Raw genomic sequence first — 20,077 nt, 5'->3', positions numbered from 1 at the left:
AAAGTAAAGGTTGCGTTGAGTTTTTTCCAATGACCTTGAAGGCATTGACTACTTCTGGTGTCTTTTCCATGTACATCGCAAAACACTTTTGTAATTTTACTTCACATTTCTCGCTTATCCATCTCATTACCCGTAATCGGGTCATGAGTAGTGTGAACCCAACATTCACACAAATTAAGATCTTCGATGAGCTTCCACGTAGTCATTTTTTTCTCTAAAAAATTATATGAAAGCTTTGGTAAAAAAATGTTTAAAATATTAAAATGTGGTGTAAGGTGGAATATGAGAGTTAGGTATTTATAGGAAAAAAATAAAAATTTAAAATTTTTTCTGTATTTTTTATCAATTTTAATTTAGGTAATTAATCTGGACCGTTGGATTTGAAAAAGATTCAAATCCAAAAACCTATACCATGACACGTGGCCAACGGTCATAATTTTGTCCGTTGTGCCTTTTTTTTTAATTTTTGGCGAAAAAATGTGGACCGTTGATCTCTGGATCGGACGCTCCAGATCAATTTCAAATTCAAAATTTTTATACCGTTGGAAATCCAACGGTCCAGAAAACTAGCAGTTGGAAATCCAACGACCTATAAACGAACACATGGCCTCCCATCTGATCATCTTAATGTGCATGCGCTGGCGAGCCACCTCCACTTTTTGTTGTCGGGACGCGCGGCCGTAAGCACCTGGTGCAAAAAAAAAATTCAAATGGCCTCCGACACCACGCTGGCGTCAAATGGGCCGGTCCATGGCTCTGTCAATTCTAGGCTGGCATGGAGACCAGCTTGGGCTGTGTGCTAGCCTATCTCTTGGGCTGGAGTGGATTGGCTGGGTGCCGACCTAAAGAATTCTCGATGGAACTACTTTAAAATGGTAAACTAAACGTGTAGACATGACACCATTGAATAATAAATTTGTTGTGATGTCATCATATAGGTATTTATTTATTTTTTAAAACAACGATATTATCTGTACTGAGAGAAGGGATAAACATAATTACTAAGTGGTGTCATCATATAAGTGTTTGAATTATATAGGTATTTTATATAGAGAAATGCTAAGGAGACTCTCTCAAATGGGACTTTCACATGGACTGTCTTATTTTTTGGCACAATGTTATGTAATTTTGGTATGAAAATAAACGTCAAATGGTGAGTTGACAGATAATTCATTAACGGTCCCATTTTTGAAAAAACTTCCTTAGCATTTTTGTTATATAAACAAGATTCCCAAATTTGGAAATTGATGGCAATTTTCAATATTTAATTACCGGCCAAACATTGTGCGATAAAAAAATGGAAAATCCCTATATTTGCGTTGACTTCTTACAATCTTACTTGAAGAGCAAGCCAGGAGGTCAAACTCGTAATTTTGGATACACCCAGCGGCAAACATGTAAACCGACAGAGCGGGCTCCGAAGCAAACCCTGGATGTTATCCCAAATCCCCGCAGCCTATAAATAAGTCAATTTGCGCCTCGCAAACCCTACGCTTTCATTTCTCACTGCCTCTGCCGCTCTCGCTTGAACCAAGAGTTTGAGCTTCCAGATCTCCGAGGTATTATCCTTCTCCTTCTCGATTCTCTTTCGACTGCAATCGTTGTTCATCGCTGCCCTTTGTTATCGTTTTCGTTCATCTGGATTTGTTTATGGCTTTATCGATGCATGTTTCTTTCGTTTGTCCTTAATTAAAATTCATGAACTTGATGATGGTGTTTCTTTAGTTTATTGCGATCGATTGACCAAAACCAAACTTAAAACCAAATTTAAAGCTTTATTGTCTTTTTTTTTTGTTGAATATTTTCTGGATAGTAGACGAAAATCTGTTGACTAAACCCAGATGGGTATTTTTTGATGATATAGATCCGATTGATTTTGTACAAAGTTTGGTTTTACCATAAATCACAGATATGTTCATATGAATAAACTATTTTACAATATAGTTTAGATTTTTTTATTAATTAAAATTTAAAAATTATTAATTATAATTAAAATGAAGAATTGTTTTTAGAACGAACTTACTATATGGTATTAAATTTGAAAGAGATTACAATTATTTTCATTTGGGATTATTTTTTTATTATTCTGATATTGTTTTGTGGGATGAATTGTCGATTTAATTCATTTTGCATGTTGTGTGTAGGTAAATTAACATGGGTAAAGAGAAGTTTCACATCAACATCGTGGTCATTGGCCATGTCGACTCCGGCAAGTCGACCACCACTGGTCATCTTATCTACAAGCTTGGAGGTATTGACAAGCGTGTGATTGAGAGGTTCGAGAAGGAAGCTGCTGAGATGAACAAAAGGTCATTCAAGTATGCCTGGGTGCTTGACAAGCTTAAGGCCGAGCGTGAGCGTGGTATCACCATTGATATCGCCTTGTGGAAGTTTGAGACCACAAAGTACTACTGCACAGTCATTGATGCTCCGGGACATCGTGATTTCATTAAGAACATGATTACTGGAACATCACAGGCTGACTGTGCTATCCTAATCATTGACTCCACCACTGGTGGTTTCGAAGCTGGTATTTCCAAGGACGGACAGACCCGTGAGCACGCTCTTCTTGCTTTCACTCTAGGTGTGAGGCAGATGATTTGCTGCTGTAACAAGGTATAAATCCCAGTATCATTTACTGTCTTTGAAGATTATGATTATGCTATTGTGTTATTTCTAACTTTTGTGTGCAGCTTGTTCTATCCGATAAAGGGATCCTCCCATAGTTCAAATGCCCCTTGTGGTTCTATTGACTGGCATTTGTGGGCATCAATGATGCCTCAGACTATGGGTAGTGTCCACTTTATGAGGGAGATGTTTGGATTTATGAATTGGAGGGATTGCCTGGTGGTGTAGTTCTTAGTTAAACTATTGAGGGTTCGATTCCCTCTCTCTCCTACAATTTATTAGTGGTTTATCTAAACCTTCAGTGCTTTGTATTGATATGGCATGCAATTATTTTAATTGAATATTGCTATGTTTAAGCGTCTGCATTGTTGAATTTTCACAAGTTTTTTGTCATTCCGTATTGGTTCCTTTTTATTTGTGCACGGGTTTGTTTTGGTTATTGTAACAATGTACAGGTGTGGGCAATTAACATGTCATTTTTTCTTAACTTTATGCATCAGTTACTTAATCAGCAACTCAGAAAAGCGTGTAATGATCTATAAATTTGTAGTGTTTATACTCTAGATGATGCCGAATAACTGTTTACTGTTATTTGTTTGTGCCTCCAGACTGGTTGTTATTCACTTGTAAAACTGCTTTTGTTGTACTGGTTTACTGATTTTGATTGTGTGCGTATTCCCTTGTTTGCATTGCTTCTTGTAGATGGATGCCACCACTCCTAAGTACTCTAAGGCAAGGTACGATGAAATCGTGAAGGAAGTTTCATCCTACCTGAAGAAGGTTGGGTACAACCCCGACAAAATCGCCTTTGTTCCCATCTCTGGGTTTGAGGGTGACAACATGATTGAGAGGTCCACCAACCTTGACTGGTACAAGGGACCAACCCTTCTTGAGGCTCTTGACCAGATCAACGAGCCCAAGAGGCCCTCAGACAAGCCCCTCCGTCTTCCTCTTCAGGATGTGTACAAGATTGGTGGTATTGGAACTGTGCCAGTGGGACGTGTAGAGACTGGTATCGTCAAGCCTGGTATGGTTGTGACTTTTGGGCCAACTGGTCTGACCACTGAAGTTAAGTCAGTTGAGATGCATCATGAGGCTCTTCAGGAGGCACTCCCCGGTGACAATGTCGGGTTCAATGTTAAGAATGTTGCTGTGAAGGATCTCAAGCGTGGTTTCGTCGCATCCAACTCCAAGGATGACCCTGCCAAGGAGGCTGCCAACTTTACAGCCCAGGTTATCATCATGAACCACCCTGGTCAGATCAGTAACGGATATGCCCCAGTTCTGGATTGCCACACTTCTCACATTGCCGTGAGGTTCGGTGAGATCCTTACCAAGATTGACAGGAGGTCTGGAAAGGAGATTGAGAAGGAGCCAAAGTTTTTGAAGAACGGTGATGCAGGTATGGTGAAGATGCTTCCCACCAAGCCCATGGTTGTGGAGACCTTCTCTGAGTACCCACCATTGGGTCGCTTTGCTGTTCGTGACATGCGGCAGACTGTTGCTGTCGGTGTCATCAAGAGCGTTGAGAAGAAGGACCCCAGCGGTGCCAAGGTGACCAAGTCTGCTGCCAAGAAGAAGTGAACAATGGCCATTACTCAAATTTACACAGACGCAAACGTATGGTTTTATGAGACGAACTCGCATATTAGTAGTGTGGTTCCAAGTGGTTTAGTCGGTTTACTTTGTAATTGTTTTAATTCCGGTCTGATGTTTTCATTCTCGATTGTCCACTGCCTGAACTGGGTGCTGGACAGGCGGTGGTGACGCATATAGTGTAACAACCTATTTTAAATTTGTGTACAAATTTACGAAAATGCCCTTGTGGGTTTATAAACGTGCCCATGGTTTTCTATTCCACCCCCGTGACACACCCCATTTCCCCTGTTCTCTCCCTCCATCCGCTATCTCGAACCCTCTACCTCACTTGCTGCAACCCAACTCTCTCCGTAACTCACTTTGAGCACCCACCCTTCAATCATCACCTTCCTCAGTCAAATCCAACTCGAAACCACCGGATTAGTCATCTGGGTGACCTGGGACTCACGGAGATGGATCTGCATGTTCAATCTGATAACTGGATGGGGGGCTGAAAATGGCTCCATGTTTTACCGGCGGAGTCCGACTGAGTTGTTGGTTTTACAAGAGAGTCATTCCTATTTGACCCCAGGTAATTTTCCTAGGTTTACTTCGTAAGTTTTGGACTCGAATCCGAGATTCTGAACTCTTGTAGTCCATGTGTTCTTCACCCAGTTTCCGATGTGGACCTCTGGCGAGGAACTCGTTAATTTTGAAGTCCCCTGAGCTCGAATGGGTCCTCATTAAACCTCTAGTAAGCATTTCATGCTCTGCATGTTTGAATCTACCTAATTTTCGAGGTGCTAACCTCTGTATAACTTTCGGTGATTCCCCAGAATTGTTCCGGCAATGCCTGCTGCTGGACTCCGATGAGTTATGGATTAAATCCGCTTTAGAACCATGTAATCCTGCAACAGTTTAAGGTCCTGAAGTGGACACATCCTAAGTTCTGGTAATATCTTAACCTTTATATTTGTCGAATTCGAATTGAATTCTTGAGATCGAAACCCGATGCATCTTCTATCTTGGTTTCCAGAAAATGGGTAAGCACCACCGGTGCCATCTTGGTGAAATCTCGATGAATCCGAGATTAATTTTCCTAATCACAGCGAAATAACATTACCTGGGCAAAAGCCAAAATTACAGGGAAAGCCCACGACAGGCTAACAAAGCATAAACAAGACAAGCAACAACTGAAACAAGGTATTGGGAGGATACAGAGAACAGGTTACTGCAGCAACCTCCAGCAGCAACACCCCACCAATACCAAAGCAAAAAACAAGCTCAATGTGGACAGGGCAGTCCATCTTTGTTGAGGACATGCACTAACGAAGATGGAGGTCTGTTGACCCAAGTAGAAACGCTCATCTCCGTATTTTTAAAGGACACCAACCAATCTGCCGCCCTATTAGCCGATCTAGGAACCCATGACCAGCGACAGACCTGGAATTGTTCCCCATTTTGATAACTTTATGGAAAATAGGGAAAGTCTCCCATCTTCCATTAAAAATGGAACCTGTCAAACAAAGGATAGCTTCCTGTGAATCAGACTCGACAATAATCTTGCAGAATACAAGCTCCTTAGCAAGAATACATCCCTCTTGAACTGCTAAAGCTTCAGCCACCTCAACTCTAGGGGCTAGGATATTTGATTTCCAAGCAGCAACAAAATTTCCCCCTGAATCTCTAATTACAACGCCAACATTCCCCATTCTGTTGTTTGAGGTCCAGCTTGCATCAATATTGACTTTGTAGAAAGGAGGATTGGGAGGCAACCAACGAGTACGTAGTTGGACATTACCTTGTTGCAGTGGCGAAGCCACGTGAGGGCGAGGAGTGGCGGCCGCCACTCCCCTCGCCGAAAATGAAGCCCAGGAGCGAGTGCCCGCCCCTTCTCTCGCCGGAAACGAAGCCATGTTTTTTGCTGCAGCTACACAAACTTTGCGCGCGCAGTGGCCGGAAGCTGTTAAGGCGTAGGGAGGGGTCCGCCCTCCTATCACCGGAAAACATGCCCAGAAATCATGGTTTGCTGCCCCATCGCCCCTCTGGTTTTGCCGAATTGCAGCTCACAATTGCCGCAACTGCAGCAGTTCTCCATAGCTGCGCAGGGAAGGGAATTATTTTTTTCTTTAAAAAAAAAATCCAGGATGAAACGACATTGTTTCGATCCTGGAAAAGTAAGTGAAACGGTGTGTTTGGGCAATTGGGCTTAATTTGAAAAAAAAAAGAATTAAATATGATGGGAGGACCATTTGTCCCCCATTACCTCTTGGCTTCCTCCCCGTGCCTAATTCCCAACCTAACAAATAAGATTTCCCAGCATCAAACCCGCGCCTTTCCATTTAGCCCCTTCTTACTAGTATGTTGGCTTTTTGTTTAATTTTTCGTTGGGATTTAATTGCTATTATTTAAATTCAATTTGTGCTAATGGCCATTGAGTAATTTCCGGGATTGTTCATTGATTTTGATGATTAGGTGGTGATTTTGGTGTGATTTCTGTGATTATTTATGTGGGTCTGTAGATTTAAATGTGTTCTAGTATTTGCAATGAATCCATCTGCATTCTCCACTTGATCCTTGGAATGTAGAAAGTTTGGTCCTTTTATTATGCTGTTGCGATTTTCGAAGTTTTATTTTCTTGGATACCATTTGATCAGTTGGAGGTAACTGGGAGCACCATTAAAATGTTGGAGAACAATGTAAATGTAGTATGTGCTATAACAGCTTATGATTTAGTCTCTGGGTTTGTAGGTTGTGTTAAAACTTGAAGCAATTTTGGCAGACCTAATGGTACTATAAGAAACAGTGCATAAATCCTCCTCCAAACAATGTAAATATTGTTTAATGCTTATTTTATGATAATTTAAATCCATCTCTTGTCTAGATCTTGCCTAGTTACCTAGCTGCTAGGTCTCAGTCCGCTGTTTGACTAGCACTTAACATTTTTTAAGATCTAAACCTAGCCAATTGAAGCTTCTTACATTGGCTTTTATATTATTGCTTACAACCATTTTGGTGAAGAGACTATTTTCTGCTATGAATATTGACTCAAAACTTTGCACTCTCCAATGTGAAAGCAACCGCTTCGACTAAACCTTGCACTCTTTTGAATTTCGCCCCTCCCCTTGGCAAATCCTGGCTTCGCCACTGCCTTGTTGAGCTGGGAAGCTAACCTGAGATCGTCGACATGCCTCCTGGAAAGCCCCATTAGCACAATTTATAGCATGTATCACTTGCAAGGGAGAAATAGATTTCTGAACAGAGATTGCATTGCATCTCGCCTTCCATGTGAACCAACATGCGAATGCCACTAAGGACATAACCCGAGCCTTCTCTTGCTTGTTTCCAATATTTGCAACAAATAAAGATTGCAACCATGCGTTGAAGGTGGTGATTTCAGATTTATTAACTTTCTAATTGAGTTGCTTCGAATTTGGGATCATTTCTGGGGAATGCTTAAATTAATATTTTATAGGTGCAAATATATCGAGGCACAACACAGAAAAATTAGGCACCTATTAAGGATTTTGCTCGCAATTCGGTGAGTAGACCCCTTCTTAAATTGCATGATTTTATTAAATGCTAGGATTGCATTCATGACAAGCAGGATTTTCTGATTTTACGTTTCATAAAATATATTTATGATTTAGTTAGTTTACATTTTGTTGATGCACAAAACCGGATGGTCTTGGAACAACGTAAATCCGACCGTGAATCTGCAAGTAATGTAAATAACACAAGATATATCGTGGTTCACCCCAAGGTTTGGGCTACGTCCACACTGATTGTATTATATTTCTCTGTTGAAGAGGGAGAGAGAGCTTAGAGCTTAGGGGATGTAAGGAAGCTTTGAGAGGGGGTGAGAGGCTTCAGAAATGGCCTCTGAGAGTGAGAATGAGCCTCTCCCAATTGTGAGGGTGAGGGGTCCTTTTATAGAATAAGGACTCCTCACTTATTACATATTTGCCCCTTCCTTTATCCCATAATTACATTTAAGTCCCCTGAGTATTTGTACGAGATCTAAATACGAGGCCCTAAATATGGTATAAACAGTAGTCCCCCAAGTCTTCAGTCAAGAGAGTCTTTTGGCTGGAGACTTGAAATTCAGTCCATGTGTGGGCCGAAGTAACTAGATGTTATCTTGAACTGATGCTCGATATGAGGCGGTGCTCAATCTGAAATGATGCTCAACTGTCACATGTTGCGAGGTTGCTCGGCTTGTGGCTTATATTGCCTTGGTTGGCTCGGCTTGTGGTGTTGAAGGTGAGGGAGTCCCTTTTATAGAATAAGGGCTCGTTCCTCAATACATAAATGATGGGCTAGAGTTGATGCTCGCGGCGAGGCGGTTGCTCAGCTGGCGGCGTTTCTCTCTAATGAAGGTGAGGGAGTCCCTTTTATAAAATAAGGGTTCACTCCTCAGTACATGAATAATGGGTGCTCTCTAATGAAAGTGAGGGATTCCCTTTTATAGAATAAGGGCTCGCTCCTCAATACATAAGTGATGGGCTAGAGTCTCCCAAGTATTTTTTATGAGGCCCAGTTGAGGCCCAATATATGGTACATAATGTAGTCCCCCAAGTCTTCGGTCAATAGAGTCTGTTGGCTGGAGACTTCAAATTGGATCCATGTATGGGCCGAAGTGGCGGTTGTTCTAAGGCGGTATTTGTATACCTTGCACTGAAGCTTTGTAAGTGAAGCTTTGCAAGTGAAGTTTTGAAGCTGGAGCTTTGTAGCTAGAGCTCTGTAAATGAAGCTTTTGAAGCTGTTTGACATGAGTGATGCTCATGAATGTTTATGTTGATTGACATGAGTGATGCTCATGTATGTTGTCATGAGTGATGCTCATGAATGTTTATGTATGAATGACATGAGTGTTGCTCATGTATGTTGTCATGAGTGATGCTCATGAATGTTAATGTATGATTTGTCATGAGTGATGCTCATGAATGTTTATGTATGAATGACATGAGTAATGCTCATGTATGATTTGAAGTACTGGGCGTACTTTTGATGACCGGGTTGGTGCTATTTTGGGCATATGGGCCTTCGCCCTCCACAACATGCCAGCCCATTTATTTTGGGCTTTGCCTTTTTTTTTTTTTTTTTTTTTTTTTTTTTTTTTTTTTTTTACCCTCTGATGGGGTTTATACATATGTCTCTGAAAGATAATAAATTATATCATTCTGGTGGGATGTTTATTCCTTGCTTTTGCCCTTTTTTTTTTCTTTTGTAATTATCTCAGTGAGTAGCATGCTTTCTGCTTTGCTCTTTTGCTTTTCTTTCTCTTTCCTTGCGCTGCATTTATTATTCTTTTGCTCTTGCTGAGGTCCAGGTGCATTAGCCTTTGCAGATGGCAGACAAAAGTAAAGTGAAGTTTTCTTTACTTTGCTTTACTTTTGCAGATTTGCAAATGGCGGGGGCATGGACTTGTCTTTACAGCATCTTCTGGAAAGTCAAAAAGCAGCTTTTAGGGCCACTAGCAGCAATAGCCATCATCTCTTCTTTTTCCTTTTCTCTGCTGGTTTATTGAATCTCTTCTCACGCCGGTCGCATGCACCCATCCATCTAAGGACTTACCACCCTGACTTTTTAATGAAAGGATGCCCAGAAATCATAGTGTAATCTGTTTTCTCCATAATTGCCATAGTTGCATTCTGATACTCCTTGAACAAAGAGACCGAAGGGAACCTCCCAGATATTCTATGAACAACTATAGAGTTATCATCCCTCTCATATCTCTGCGCCTGGCTCAAAGGGCTCGCAAAATCTTTGATCCCCGACGACAAGTACGTTTCTGGCAACGAATAAAACGACGTCGTAGGAGTGGTAGGCATCGTGCGCTGCGTATCTACGACAAGAGGACTAGTGTCGTTCATTTCAGAAGAAGAGAAACTCACGATCTTGCTCGGGGAATGAAACGCTCAGGGTTCCTCGATGACCACGCCTTCTGATGCGGATGACTTGGAGTCGGAGTCGGCAGAGGAGAGTCGGGGGATGAGCAGAGAACCGTCAGGCCAAGAATTGGGCTGAAGATGGGCAGAGAAGCAGTGCAGAAATATCTGGAATCACGGTGGTCTTCATCGTCGGAGTCGGGGTTGACGATCCAGAAATATCTGAGAACTTCAAACACTACAAAAATGGCAGCAGCTACTTTCCCAGCGTTTGGCTACTGAGAAACTAGCAGATCACAGAAAGGGGGGAAAAACCCAGTAGAGCTTATTCGATCTGGAGCCGAGTAGCGTCAAGTATCGAAAGTTTTGCTGCTTCTTCTTCTTCTGAGAAACCCACAATGGTGGCGAGCTGTAAGACCTTCTCAAAAGGATCTGATGTGCAAAGAGTTTTTGTAACGATCCCAACAGTAGAGATGGTGAACAAATCATCTGCAGTGGGTGCTGGCATCATTCGTCGCAAGCAATCGGGGGGAGTGAGATCGGGCGCGGTGTGGGTGCTGTAAACCTTAACAACAACATTGAGAAAATCGGCATCCTGGAGACTTTTCGATTCAACCTGCTGCTCAATCGAATGAGCCACCCTCTTGGACTTCGAACGACTATTGAAGTTTTAGCACCATGGTTTGCCAAGTTTAGAGAGCTGGTGGTGTTTGCGGATCGGAATTGAAAAAATTTCGAAGAAGCAGAGTTGGATGTCGAAGTCGAGTGAGGTCGGCTGGGTCAGGAGGTCTGAGTGGGTCTCATTTGTTGAAGAGGCGGAGCTCCACACTTACCTCTCTGCCCTCGCTGCGGTTCTCTTAGCTTACTGCATCCGCCTTGATTGGTGAAAGCTTGAGCCTGAGCTCCTCATCTGCTCTGAGCTTCTTAAACCGCTCTAACTCGTGCTTCTCCACGACGGGGCCGCGGCAGCCGCTTGATCTGATCCAGCCCCAAAGTCACCAGCTTCCTGGAGGGGATCTTGAACAGAAACGCCAGTATCATAAGCATTTCTGATAAAATCACTATGAACAGTAGCTGAATCATCTTTCTGGTGTTTTTGTTTTGATGGGTTGTGGGGAAATGCGTGAGTTCAGAGGCAGAGAGAGAGAGAGGGCTCTGTGTCTGTTTGAGATTTTGATCTTTTCTGTTTCTTTCTCTCACCAGAAAATGGAAAACGAAATGGGTTTTTTCTGGGTTCTTTTTGCAGATACACGGGGAAGATTGTGAAGGTTTCACGGTGGTGTGATGAAAGATTGAAAAAGAACCGACGTAATTTTTCGTGTCGATTCCCACAGACGGCGCCAAATGTTGATGCACAAAACCGGATGGTCTTGGAACAACGTAAATCCGACCGTGAATCTGCAAGTAATGTAAATAACACAAGATATATCGTGGTTCACCCCAAGGTTTGGGCTACGTCCACACTGATTGTATTATATTTCTCTGTTGAAGAGGGAGAGAGAGCTTAGAGCTTAGGGGATGTAAGGAAGCTTTGAGAGGGGGTGAGAGGCTTCAGAAATGGCCTCTGAGAGTGAGAATGAGCCTCTCCCAATTGTGAGGGTGAGGGGTCCTTTTATAGAATAAGGACTCCTCACTTATTACATATTTGCCCCTTCCTTTATCCCATAATTACATTTAAGTCCCCTGAGTATTTGTACGAGATCTAAATACGAGGCCCTAAATATGGTATAAACACATTTTATGAAACGTTATGAACTATTGGATTTACACTTTATGAAATGTTTACGACTGTTGCTTTTATACCCTATGAGATATTACAGATTTATGAAATATTATGAATTCGTGAATATGGTTTATGATAATGATTTGAGCTAGAGAGTTTCTATGATTTTAATGAGATGAGGCTTTAAGCTCCAAATTTGATATGAGATTTTAAGGTATGTTTTCGGTGCGTATATAGTGGGTTATCATACAGCACATCCACAACACGAGTATGTAGACATCTATGGCCATAGGACACAGTTGAGGATACTTATGTTATACCTCTAGCTTCATTGGCGAAACCAGTGTCGGACAGCTTCACTAGCCACGGCTAGTGTCGATGTGTTATGTTATACATAGATATATTTCTTTTCTGGCGTAACTCAGTGTCGTACAACTTCACCTTCGGGTGGTGGGGCCTACCATGTTTCTTCACTGGCTTAACCCAATGTCGTATAGCTTCACATTCGGGTGATGGACAGGTATTGCCTTTGGGCGACTATGATACCCCTAGAGAGTACAGTATTGATGAGATTCACGGATTTGCCTTCGGGCGTTTCAATATCATTTTTAGAGATGATTTTACAGCTACGAACATTTCCCGAATGCTAGACTTTCAGAAAAACCTATATATATGTGTTTTCAAAACAAAGGGTTAGTATGTTCAGAAAGAAAATGGTTTTTATTATTAGTATTATTATTATAAATTTTGGTCCACTCACACTTTTGTTTTGCGCCCTTTTCAGGAGTTAGAATAGAGGCATTCGATCCCGACGTCAGGACATTTCCGGATAAGTATCATCGAGTCTTCTCAATGTAGGACCCACTCCTTTATTCGTACATTTTTATTGTAATTCTTCCACATTATTTTTTATTAGTGTATGCTTTGAATACGTTTCCGCATTGGTACATTCCTTTCTAATTGCCTATTTTCTTTGTATGCATGTTTAAAACAGCTTCGTCACCTTGGGGTGTCGGCTAGCACGTGCCCATCCTGGTATTTGGGGATATCGGGGTTGGGGCGTGGCATCTAGTTTATGCTTTGTGTCGATTCCGCCTTCTGAAGGAGGATGTTTTTGAGTTGGTGAGACTATTTACTTTTCAAGTTTTGTTGCGTCTGTTGAATGGATAATTTTTGAGCTTATATATTTTGGTGTTCCAGTATCTCATTATCTTCTATTCGTATTTTTAGTATTGTTGATTCACTTTAAGTTTGTTTACTTGCTGAGATAATGCATTCTTAGGCCATCTCCAACCAAATGAGGGTCAGAAGGCTCGTTTTAGTCCTCTGGCCCTCCAATAAATTAATATTTTAATGAACAGTGCAAGGTCATATTTCTTACCATCTCCAACTGAGGGCCAAAGGGTCATAGGGCTCGTTTTAGCCCTGTCGGCCAAATGGTCAAACATAATTTATTATTTAAATTTAAAAACTACAAACAACTTATATTTAAAAACTACAACAACTTAAATTCAAAGTCCATAATCAACATCATCTTTATCATCCACCATTGTAGGAGTATAGTCGGAGGTAAACAACTGCTGCCGGGTCATAATTTTCCTCTTTTTCCTATCAAAATAGGCCCTTACTCATTGGAGTGTAATCCAAAGTGTCCTTTTGCATATTCCTTTCATCCATATTTTTTTTGTATTTGTTTGGCCCGTTCTTCATGCCTATGGTTCCTTTCTTCCGCGGCAAAGGCATTTTGCTCCACCATTAATCGCAATGAGGCCGCCATTTCCAGTTGAGCAGTGTAATCATCATTTGCATTGCCCTGTTCCTTCAACCTTCAGGCCTGGTTTCGTCCTATAGCCCTAGGTATGGAACCTTCACTCGAAGACGGATTTATTACCCTTGTTTCTTGAATGGTAGGAGATCCATCTTCATCCACATTTAAAGCTGAGGATGCAGATCTGAATACTGGCGTAGGACCTACTCTATGTTGAGGTGGATCTTCAAATAACACTCACCCTTTACAAATTTCCCAACAACCGTCAAACTGAAATAGTTTCGAGCTGCCTTCCATATACAATTCCTCCGCTTGGCGTGCCTAGAAAATATAATTACAAAAATTAAAGGAAATTAATTTATGAAATTAAATGTAATATAATTAAATATTAAAAATAAATTGTGAAAACACTTATTTCGTCGTATTAATTGGTACCGCTTTCATGTCTACTTGCGGCTGCTAACAGTGCTTGATGCCATTTATTCAAACTTGGTTGGAGATGTTTCTTCCATCTTGAAAAACAACTCTTGTGGTTTCGGGTATTCGGTGGAGTGGTGCTGTCGTAGAACTCATAGTATTTTTTGGACACACAAGTCCAAACATCTTCACTTGTTTGAGAACTCCCCCTCTCACTATCTTCTGAGACCCATCTATAAGCCCTTCAAAGAGCTTCATCTTCTTTTCGGGTCCAAACCCTACCTTTTATTGCAGATGAGGCCATTTGTAAATTATTGAAAAAATTGAATGAAAGATTATTGGAAGAGGAAAATATGAGAATTGAAATGGTGTAGGAATGGTGAAAATTATGCGATAAATGGTGTAGGAAGGCTTAGGTATTTAAAGGAAAAAAGTGAGAATTTTTTAATTTTTTTTTAAAAAAAAATTTGGCCAAAAAAAAAATTCAAATCCAACGGTAATTAACGTCAGCTAGCAACGCCGTTGCTAGCTGGCGTCACGCTAATGTTAGCTAGCCATTGGGATTCAAAATGTGGCCCGGCCCTGGGCCGGCTGGCTAGCTGTTTTGGGCCGGCCGGTTGTCTCTTTAGCCCTTTTTTGTTTAGTAAGGCCCATGAGCCCCTTAGCCTGATCCTCGGTTGGAGACGATTTTTGGGCTATTTTCGGCCCTCTAACCCTCTAGACCCTTCGATTGGAGATGACCTTAGCATCCTTAAGTGGCTTGGTGTGGTGGCCTTGTATTGTTCTTGTAGAGCTTTTTAGAATGTACTTTTCAGAAAGCAATCTGAGTTGGGATTTAATATAGCTTTTTAAAAAGTACTTTAACTGAAAGCAATCTGAGCGAGGTCGATACACTCTAATCCTTGAACTCGGTTGTGTTACTCGAGTTTTTAATTTTTTCAATGTTCGAATAGGGGTCCGTTCTGGATAAAGCCACATCCAGGCGTTCCTCTTCTTTGAGAAGCCAAACATCATCCATTCGGCCATAAAAGTCGTGCAAATTACAACTTATCAATCGAAATGGATAAATAAGACTTGCATCCAAAATTATCCCTTCGGAGATTGAGTAGATAGTACTCACAAGTGAATATAAAGAATACTAGCGAGTGAGTGCCTAAGTAGAAAAGTAGGAATACCAGCTAGTCCGCCAGATGTCTACGAAAGAACCAAGCATTTCTCAATCAGACTCGTCCCATACGTAGTAAGCAGCTTCATCGAAATTAATATAGCCTAACTCATCATTTACTTGGTACTACGGTCTAATAATATTCATCTTCACATCTAAGTGAGAGGTCTTAGATTAGATTCTCGTCAAAAACGAATTTGAAACACTTTATTGCTAGCCCATTATAAGCTTCAAAGTCATTTTTTTGAACATTTGAAGTCACGATTGCCAGACTCAAGTGGGCTGCTCGACCCAAAGCTCAATCTGTCACCAACAAAAGACCCAAAGCTTAATCTTCTCTTTTCACTCAAATGATAAGACTTGTATTTATTGTTTGTTTCACTCAAAATATAAGACATATATATTATTTGTACAGATTATGATATTATGGTATTACTATTTCACTCAACAAGTATATTTGTCTTTTCTTGAACATAATAACATCACCTAACGTTGTTTACCATTTCAAATAAACTGTGAAAAATAAATGTTGAGTGATCCAATCCCTTACAAATAATGGCTTTACAACTCCGCCCTCGATAGTCAGTGAAGAATTCGGTATAGCGGCTCACGCTCGTTTGCGTTGTGCTTCCCGTTGTATTGTCTTTTGCCCAAGTTGTTCAACAACACTTTCAACTAAATGAATTTATTGTTCTTCTAAAGAGTTTTTGTTATAAATATAACCCTAATAAAATGGTAAACTAGATGTGTAGACATGACACCATTGAATGAAAAATTTGTTGTGATGTCATCATATAGGTAATTATTTTTTTATTTTTTAAAACAACGATATTATCGTCACTAAGAGAAGGGAATAATATAGTTCAAATTCGCCTTTAGCGAAAATCGAACATAAAACCTCTCACTTATAAGTGAAGAAGAATACAATTAGATCGTAGTAATAGGTGGCGTCATCGACTCATCATACAAGTGTTTGAATTATATAGGTATTTTATATAGAGAAATGCTGATGAGACTCTCTCAAAGTGTGACTTTTACATGGACCGCCTCATTTTTTGGCACAATGTTATGTAATTTTGGTACGAAAATTAACGTTGAACTGTGAATTGACAGATAATTCATGAACGGTCACACTTTTTAAAAAACCTCCTTAGCATTTCTGTTATATAAACAAGATTCCCAAATTTGGAAAATTGACAATTACTAAGGGCAAATAAAACCGGCCAAACATTATGCGATAAAAAATGAAAATCCCTATATTTGCGTTAACTTCGTAGGTCTTACAATCTTACTTGAATAGCAAGCCAGGAGGTCAAACTCGTAATTTTGGATACACCCAGGGGCAAACAAGTAAACCGACAAAGCGGCCTCCGAAGCAAACCCTAGATAATTTCCCAAACCCCTTCAGCCTATAAATAAGTCATGTTGAGACTCACAAACACTACGCTTACATTTCTCACTGCCTCTGCCGCTCTCGCTTGAACCAAGAGTTTGAGCTTCCAGATCTCTGAGGTATTATCCTTCTCCTCCACGATTCGCTTTCCGTTTTCTGTAGATTTTAGACTGCAATCGTTGTTCGTCGCTGCCCTTTGGTTTCGTTTTCGTTCATCTGGATTTGTTTATGGCTCTATCGATGCATGTTCCTTTCGTTTGTCCTTAATTAAAATTCATGAACTTGATGATGGTGTTTCTTTAGTTTAATGCGGTAGATCGGTTGACTAAAACCAAATTTAAAACCAAATTTAAAGCTTTATTGTCTTTTTTTTGTTGAATATTTTCTAGATAGTAGACGAAAATCTGTTGACAAAACCCAGAGGGGTATTTTGATATAGATCCGATTGATTTTGTACAGACTTTGGTTTTACAATGAATCACAGATATGTTCATATGAATCAACTATTTTACAATATAGTTTAGATTTTTTTATTAATTAAAATTTAAAGTTTTTTTAATTTTTAATTAAAATGAAGAATTGTTTTTAAAGAACGAAGTATATGGTATTAAATTTGAAAGAGATTACAATTATTTTCATTTGGGATTATTTTTTTTTTATTATTCTGATATTGTTTTGTGGGATGAATTGTTGATTTAATTCATTTTGAATGTTGTGTGTAGGTAAATTAACATGGGTAAAGAGAAGTTTCACATCAACATCGTGGTCATTGGCCATGTCGACTCCGGCAAGTCGACCACCACTGGTCATCTTATCTACAAGCTTGGAGGTATTGACAAGCGTGTGATTGAGAGGTTCGAGAAGGAAGCTGCTGAGATGAACAAAAGGTCATTCAAGTATGCCTGGGTGCTTGACAAGCTTAAGGCCGAGCGTGAGCGTGGTATCACCATTGATATCGCCTTGTGGAAGTTTGAGACCACAAAGTACTACTGCACAGTCATTGATGCTCCGGGACATCGTGATTTCATTAAGAACATGATTACTGGAACATCACAGGCTGACTGTGCTGTCCTCATCATTGACTCCACCACTGGTGGTTTCGAAGCTGGTATTTCCAAGGACGGACAGACCCGTGAGCATGCTCTTCTTGCTTTCACCCTCGGTGTGAAGCAGATGATTTGCTGCTGTAACAAGGTATAAATCCCACTTAAATTTACCGTCTTTGAGTATTATGATTATGTTATTGTGTTATTTCTGACTTTTGTGCGCAGCTGGTTCTATCTGATAAAGGGATCCTCCCATAGTTCAAATGCCCCTTGTGGTTCTATTGATTGGCATTTGTGGGCATCAATGATGCCCCAAACTATGGGCAGTGTCCACTTTATTAGGAGATGTTTGGATATGTGAATTGGAGGGACTGCCTGGTGGCGTAGTTCTTAGTTAACTATTGAGGGTTCGATTCCCTCTCTCTCCTACAATTTATTAGTGGTGTATCTAAACCTTCAGTGCTTTGTATTGATAAGGCATGCAATTATTTTAATTGATATTGCTATGTTTTAGCGTCTGCATTGTTGAATTTTCACAAGATGTTTGTTATTCCGTATTGGTTCCTTTTTTATTTGTGCACGGGTTTGTTTTGGTTATTGTAACAATGTACAGGTGTGGCCAAGTAGCATGTCATATTTTTCTAAACTTTATGCATCTTGATCGGTAACTTAATCAGCAACTTAGAAAAAGCGGATAATGACCTATAAATTTGTAGTGTTTATACTCTAGATGATGCCAAATAACTGTTTTCTGTTATATGTTTGTGCCTCCAGACTGGTTGTTATTCACTTGTAAAACTGCTTTTGTTGTACTGGTTTACTGAATTTGATTGTGTACTTATTCCCTTGTTTGTATTGCTTCTTGTAGATGGATGCCACCACTCCTAAGTACTCTAAGGCAAGGTATGAAGAAATTGTGAAGGAAGTTTCATCCTACCTGAAGAAGGTTGGGTATAACCCCGACAAAATCGCCTTTGTTCCCATCTCTGGGTTTGAGGGTGACAACATGATTGAGAGGTCCACCAACCTTGACTGGTACAAGGGACCAACCCTTCTTGAGGCTCTTGACCAGATCAACGAGCCCAAGAGGCCCTCAGACAAGCCCCTCCGTCTTCCTCTTCAGGATGTGTACAAGATTGGTGGTATTGGAACTGTGCCAGTGGGACGTGTTGAGACTGGTATCGTCAAGCCTGGTATGGTTGTTACTTTTGGGCCAACTGGTCTGACTACTGAAGTTAAGTCAGTTGAGATGCATCATGAGGCTCTTCTGGAGGCACTCCCCGGTGACAATGTCGGGTTCAATGTTAAGAATGTTGCTGTGAAGGATCTCAAGCGTGGTTTTGTCGCATCCAACTCCAAGGATGACCCTGCCAAGGAGGCTGCCAACTTCACATCCCAGGTTATCATCATGAACCACCCTGGTCAGATCGGCAACGGATATGCCCCAGTTCTGGATTGCCACACTTCCCACATTGCCGTGAAGTTCGGTGAGATCCTTACCAAGATTGACAGGAGGTCTGGAAAGGAGATTGAGAAGGAGCCAAAGTTCTTGAAGAACGGAGATGCAGGTATGGTGAAGATGCTTCCCACCAAGCCCATGGTTGTGGAGACCTTCTCTGAGTACCCACCATTGGGTCGCTTTGCTGTTCGTGACATGCGCCAGACTGTTGCTGTCGGTGTTATCAAGAGCGTTGAGAAGAAGGATCCCAGCGGTGCCAAGGTCACAAAGTCTGCTGCCAAGAAGAAGTGAACAGTGGCCGGAACTCAAACTTTCAGAGACGCAAACGTATGCTTTTATGATACGAACTCACATCTTAGTTGTGTGGTTTTAAGTGGTTTAGTCAGTTTAGTTTGTAATTGTTCTAATTTCGGTCTGATGTTTTCATTCTCGATTGTCCATTGCCAGAATTGGGTGCTGGACAGGCGGTGGTGACGTATCTGATTTATGCTTTCGGTTGCTTCCGCCTTCGGGAGGAGGATGTTTTTGAGTTGTTGAGACTATTTACTTTTCAAGTTTTGTTGCGTCTGTTGGAGGGATAATTTTTGAGCCTATATATTTGTGTTGCCTTATCTTCTTCTTCTATTCGTTTTAAAGTATTGCTGATTCTTTAAGTTAGTGTATTTACTGAGATAATGCATGCTTAGCATCCTTAAGTGGGTATCGTGGTGCGTATTGTTCTATTAGAGCTTTTTAAAAAGTACTTCGTTCGGAAAGCAATCCGAATTGGGTTTTAATATAGCTTTTTATAAAGGGATTTGGATTCCATTCAGATTTAAATTGTGAGGGTTCTGGGTTTTTTACATCTTAGTTATTTATTGTGTGGTTAGAAATTATTTTATTTATTTATTATTTAAAATTAAATATAAATAATATTTGATGAAAGTTGGCCGTACAATATACGATAAACGGTTAGACATGAAATGTCACTGATGAAATGGGCACCAAGGATCAGACCTGAAATGAAAGA

General features: G+C 40.6%; 1 protein-coding gene and 3 long non-coding RNA genes across 7 annotated transcripts; 2 read left to right on the top strand and 2 right to left on the bottom strand.

The window, feature by feature from the left end:
* The first annotated feature begins 1,397 nt into the window (after positions 1–1,397).
* LOC126618641 (elongation factor 1-alpha) lies at positions 1,398–19,679 on the top strand. Of its 4 annotated transcripts, none has more exons than XM_050286761.1 (4): positions 1,398–1,559; positions 2,145–2,616; positions 3,331–3,840; positions 18,988–19,679. In XM_050286761.1, the coding sequence occupies exons 2-4, from the start codon at positions 2,155–2,157 to the stop codon at positions 19,357–19,359; spliced, it is 1,344 nt and encodes a 447-aa protein (XP_050142718.1). In that variant the 5' UTR covers positions 1,398–1,559; positions 2,145–2,154; the 3' UTR covers positions 19,360–19,679. The 4 variants fall into 4 exon arrangements, with proteins under 4 accessions (XP_050142718.1, XP_050142715.1, XP_050142717.1 ...); XM_050286760.1 differs by lacking the exons at positions 1,398–1,559; positions 2,145–2,616; positions 3,331–3,840 and adding exons at positions 16,545–16,682; positions 17,286–17,757 and having other exon boundaries at positions 18,478–19,395; positions 19,516–19,679; XM_050286758.1 differs by lacking the exons at positions 2,145–2,616; positions 3,331–3,840 and adding an exon at positions 17,286–17,757 and having other exon boundaries at positions 1,399–1,559; positions 18,478–19,679.
* On the bottom strand, positions 2,680–18,209 carry LOC126618657 (uncharacterized). The gene is made up of 2 exons (XR_007621794.1): positions 18,064–18,209; positions 2,680–2,924 (listed from the first exon to the last, which is right to left on the bottom strand). It is a non-coding gene; the product is annotated as an uncharacterized LOC126618657 (long non-coding RNA).
* Positions 7,363–13,022, top strand: LOC126618659 (uncharacterized). The gene is made up of 2 exons (XR_007621796.1): positions 7,363–7,593; positions 12,605–13,022. It is a non-coding gene; the product is annotated as an uncharacterized LOC126618659 (long non-coding RNA).
* On the bottom strand, positions 12,944–14,854 carry LOC126618658 (uncharacterized). The gene is made up of 2 exons (XR_007621795.1): positions 14,747–14,854; positions 12,944–13,097 (listed from the first exon to the last, which is right to left on the bottom strand). It is a non-coding gene; the product is annotated as an uncharacterized LOC126618658 (long non-coding RNA).
* Positions 19,680–20,077: the final 398 nt, after the last annotated feature.

Source organism: Malus sylvestris, chromosome 4, assembly GCF_916048215.2.
Source record: "Malus sylvestris chromosome 4, drMalSylv7.2, whole genome shotgun sequence".
Lineage (NCBI taxonomy): Eukaryota > Viridiplantae > Streptophyta > Magnoliopsida > Rosales > Rosaceae > Malus > Malus sylvestris.
The sequence above is the reverse complement of the archived record's forward strand: the minus strand, read 5'-3'. Positions and strand labels throughout refer to the sequence as shown.